The sequence below is a fragment of the Lactuca sativa genome, chromosome 5, assembly GCF_002870075.4.
Source record: "Lactuca sativa cultivar Salinas chromosome 5, Lsat_Salinas_v11, whole genome shotgun sequence".
Classification (NCBI taxonomy): domain Eukaryota; kingdom Viridiplantae; phylum Streptophyta; class Magnoliopsida; order Asterales; family Asteraceae; genus Lactuca; species Lactuca sativa.
Genome location: NC_056627.2, coordinates 325,298,958 through 325,303,917, shown reverse-complemented (window position 1 = coordinate 325,303,917; position 4,960 = coordinate 325,298,958). Strand labels below are relative to the sequence as shown.

The following is a 4,960-nucleotide window of genomic DNA, read 5'->3' as shown; positions in this document are numbered from 1 at the left end:
ATTTCAGAGAGAGCTTTAGTTTCGGCAATTGGCTTCTATATATAGTCTTCGGAAAACATGGGCTACTCGCCGAGTAGATAACCGACTCAGTGAGTCCCCTTTAAAAATCTGTATATGGAAAGGACTTGAATTTGCTTCGCGAACATTCATGTGGACTCGTCGAGTAAACATCCAACTCGCTGTGTCCTTCAGGATTTTTACACTTTTTCTTCTTTCTTCAATGCCCGAGTTCCCGACTGCATTTCCCTCTTCCTTTTGCTCCTGAGCACATCTTTTAGACTGAAAATACAATTTAAACATAATTAAGTGCCATTTGTCCATCAATTGCAATAAATTTGCCAAAAATTAATAAAATTCTAATCGAAATATATAGCTAAATATGCACATATCAATGATATCATTTTTGGATCCACTGATGAAAAGCTAAGCTCAGAATTTACAAAGATCATGGCTAAAAAGTTTGAGATTAGCATGATGGGTGAACTAAAATTCTTTTTAGGTTTGCAGGTTAAACAATTGGCTGATGATATTTTTGTTTTTCAAGCCAAATATATTGCATATATGTTGAAGAAGTATGGTTTCTCTGATTGCAAGACGGCTAAGACTCTGATGTGCCCATCAGCGTCTTTTGGAGCTAATCCAAATGGAACTAATGTGAATGAACCTCTGTATCGAGGAAAGATAGGCTCTCTACTCTATCTTACTGCCAATTACCTTGACATTATGTTTGCTACTATATTGTATGCTTGTTATCAAGCCAGTCCTAAGGAATCTCATCTTCTTGTTGTGAAAAGGATCTTCCGGTACTTAAACTATACACCCAATCTTGGGTTATGGTATCCTCGTCATTCTAAGTTCAAGCTGGTGGGATACACTGACTCCGATCATGGTGGATGTGGCATTGATCGTAAAAGCACTTCAGGAGGAGTTGAAATGATTGGAGATAGATTGGTAAGTTGGTCTAGCAAAATGCAGACATTAGTGGCTTGCTCTACAACTGAAGCTGAATATGTAGCTATTGGAAGGCGTTGTGCTCAGATTCTATGGATTCAAAATAAACTCTTATATTATGTTCTAAACTTCTCAAAGACTCCCATCTATTGTTACAACACCAGTTCCATTCATATGATATAGAATTCGGGGCAGCATTCCAAGACCAAGCACATTGATATCCATCATTACTTCATCAGGGACATCGTTCAAAGGGAAAAGTGGAGTTAATCTACATTCCATCCACTAATTAGGTGCCTGACATTTTCACAAAGTTATTGGACGAGAAGAGTTTAAACAAGTTTATTACAGATCTTGGCATGCTTTCAATGACTTAATTATTTTCTAACTGCTTTGATTTAAAATTGCTTCTGCTTGCTATCTGAAAAACGCAAAAACCCAAAAACAAGTGTTGATTTTATTATGTTTACAAATTTGTACATAACTTTACTTATAGTATTTACAAGTAATGTATTTTCACTCTTATTAATCTTTCAGACCTATCTAAGATTTATCAGCATCTCCTTCCTTCAGAATTTGTAAGAACTGGAGCCATCCAGAAATATCTCAATGCTCTCGGTGTAGAGAAAAAGAGTGGAATCATGTCCTCTTATTCTTGTGAATACCCTCTTTCTCCTCTACTCGTTGTTATGTATGCAAAGATCAACCATCAATAGCTGGCTCAAATCCATGAAACCCTCATGTCCTCAAGATCAACACGAAGGAATTCAAGGTTTTATCAGATTATGAGTCAGCAGATGAAAACACCGAGAGGAGAAAGACTGCTGTCTACTCCCCTTTTCTTCTTGATGAATATAAAGTTTGGAATTCATTTGCAACTTTTCAATGAGAAATGGCTTCATCACTCGTGGTTTATTGTGAGTTGTATTGTATATTGATGTGTTTACATTTTCTTGTGTTTTCTTTTATATCCAAATGTAAAGGTTAGATATCTCAAAAAAAAATAATTAATAAGTAGTTATTTTAAAATATCTCTTTTTTATGATACTATGCAAAATATTTTCTACCTTTATGATTCTTCTGAAATATTCTATGTAGAGGGCCTCTGAAAAGGCTGTATATTCCTTTTTAAACTATTTTCTTGTTTGAATAACTTCTTTTATTCTTATTTTTATCTTGTACCATTTTTAATGACTTTGATGGTAGCAATTTGTAACATCCAGGATTTATACGATATTAATTATATTATTATAAGATTAATGAATTGAATTGGATTGGGCTTGGACCATTGGATCCTTGTGATTGCGTAGAGAAGTGTCGTACGCGGGGTGTACTAATCCATATACGCTCAGCGTACTCATAAGATGAAGGTGCGAATGCCATGCACGTATGCCCAGTGTACCAAAGGGTATGCGCAGCATACGCATGCAAACTCTAAAACCCTAAAATTTAGGGTTTGATCCCTATATATACAACCTTATGCCCTTAGTCCATCCCCCCCCCCCCTTCTCACCTTTAAGTAGCTCTCACGAAAACCCTAACCCATATTTGTGTGTTCTTGTGATTTGGTAGCCATTTGAGAGCATTTTGGTGTTGTTTTGGTGTTTTGGAAGAGAAAGAAGTTTGAAGAAGGAGCAAGGACATGAAGAGAGCTTGTAGATCTAGGGAATTAACACCATTTCTGACTCGTTTGAGGTATCAAGCGTCAAACTTGACCATTGCATGCTTAGTTATAGTGTTGGGGTGTTTTATGGGTTATTTTGACTCCATTGTTGAGGTTTCTTGTATCTTGGTAGTTCTAGACCATAAGAGTTGTCCTTTTGAGCTCTTGGAAGCATTTAGAGTCATAAAAATCTGACATTGATGGTTAAGCCACAACCATGCAAGTGTTTGATGGTCACAAAGTTAGTTTAAGGACTTAATTCATGTTTTAACCCCCATCTATGCATGCAAAGGCATAAAGTTTGTAACTTTATGGATTAGGGCGTCTTAAAGGACCTTGATCTATGTTTTAGACGTTAGGATTGAATGGATTAAGTCAGGAAAGGGGTCCTAAGGAAGATGGCCAGTACGTTGGGCGTACACCTTAGTACATTATGCGTACTGACTCAATGCCCCGCTTTTGGTCATGGCCAACATACGTTGGGCATACGTGTCAAGTACGCTGCGCTAACGCATGTAGGGTGGCATATATGGATTTTGGGCCTTAAAAGTTTGGGTCAGGATTATTGGGCCTCATGGCCCATTGTAGAGTAAGGTATCTAGGCCTAAATCTGAGATTGGCGATATTAGGCCTTTTGGGCCATAATGGGCCATTCGAAATTATTTATTTTGGGCTAATGATTTATTGGGCTTTCGATAAGCCCCATTTGAGGAGTTAGGCCCAATTCAGAAAATTGGGCCATTAGTGGGCCACTTGTGGGTTTGGGAAGACTATTTAGATTTAGGGCCTTTCATGTTATGGTGTGGGCCCTAGGCATTGGCCCAATTAGATAAGCGGTAAAATTGGTCATTTTACCCTAAGAAGGATTACTAGTTTTTGATTAAGTGTTATTGTGGTAATGATAGCTCAGGGAGTCATCGGAGCTACCGCTAGAGATTTATTACCGTGAGATTCTGCATTCAACTTCACGAGGTGAGTTGCCTTCCTGTAGGAGTGGGTCGAAGGCACCAATGTCGGCCCACTAATAGTTGTTTATGGTAGAGACGATTGTCTTCGTGATAATTGTCTGGTATGTCATTACCTATTATGATTTATGTGCTTATTGCTATGTTATTATATGGTAGTGGTAGGGGTGAAATAGTCCCCGGAACCGGTTGAAATAAACTGGAGGGTAGGTCGGGCACCCATATATGCTTGACACGGTAGGTCGGGCACCCAGATATGTTTGATAGGGTAGGCCGGGCACCAAGATATGCATGGCAATGTATGATTATGTGGTATGATAGAGGAACTCACTAAGCTTTGTACTAATGGTTTTCAGTTTTGGTTTCAGGTACCTCTTCTTCAAAGGGAAAGGAGCCGACATGATTGCAGTGCATCACACCATTATTCCGCACATGAGACTCTTGGGAGATATACTCTGATGATGTTTTATTATGACATATTTTGATTATTGACATTTTTTTGTTATGGGATGACACGATGAATGTTTTTAATACTAATGGTTTCTTTATTACTTATCTAAAAATAAAATTTTTGGTCTTAAGTTTTGGGATATTGCACAATTCTAAGTCTAGTATGTGACTTTTGACAAATCATCGTCCCTAGAAGCATGTTGTTGTATGTGGCTAAATCTCTCTAAGTCTCACATCAGCGAGACCATGTGCTAAGAACATTAAGTCACCCCTCACACTGACAGTCTAGCATTTTCTAAACTTTCTAAGTGAGATTTCCTAGTCCAAATAAAAAATTGATAGAAAGGCTTGGGTGTTTATTCTTAGTTACTATCATACCTGACCTTGTCCCTGGAAGCATGCTTGTTGTATGCATCAAGTCTCATGTTCTGCTGAAACATTAAGCATTACTCAATGGCTTACTTTGATTGCATAGTCATCAACGTAAGAGATACTTGTCTGCTCCTTAAATCACAAAGGGTTATTCATGTCTCTGACCTCCTAGTCTGAGGTATGACATGGTACCATTATGAGTTAACGGAGAATCTTTGATTATAGACTACAACTAAAACTCTAAAATGCAAGAATTAAACCATTTCTTGCTGATGGGTTATATTTGTTAATGATTTACGCTGATTTCATCTTAGTGTGACTGAAATAATCCATTATCTCCATATTTTATTCTTTAGAATTTCATGATTCAGCGTATGATACCAGACGTTGATGAAAGTTCGAAAAATATATGTCGATGGGTATATCATTATCCGTGATATAATACACGCACCTACCCTTTATTTCCCAACAATTCTTCTATTAAGAAGGTAATGATTCACTATATTAGCCATACACTCATAAAACTTCAACATTCTTTGCTGATGGGTACATTTCATAC

General features: G+C 37.5%; 1 protein-coding gene across 1 annotated transcript; it reads left to right on the top strand.

Annotated features, from left to right (window-relative positions):
• The first annotated feature begins 447 nt into the window (after window positions 1-447).
• Window positions 448-1,134, top strand: LOC128126131 (secreted RxLR effector protein 161-like). Its single transcript, XM_052763868.1, has one exon. It carries the CDS (start codon window positions 448-450, stop codon window positions 1,132-1,134), a length of 687 nt encoding a protein of 228 aa, XP_052619828.1.
• Window positions 1,135-4,960: the final 3,826 nt, after the last annotated feature.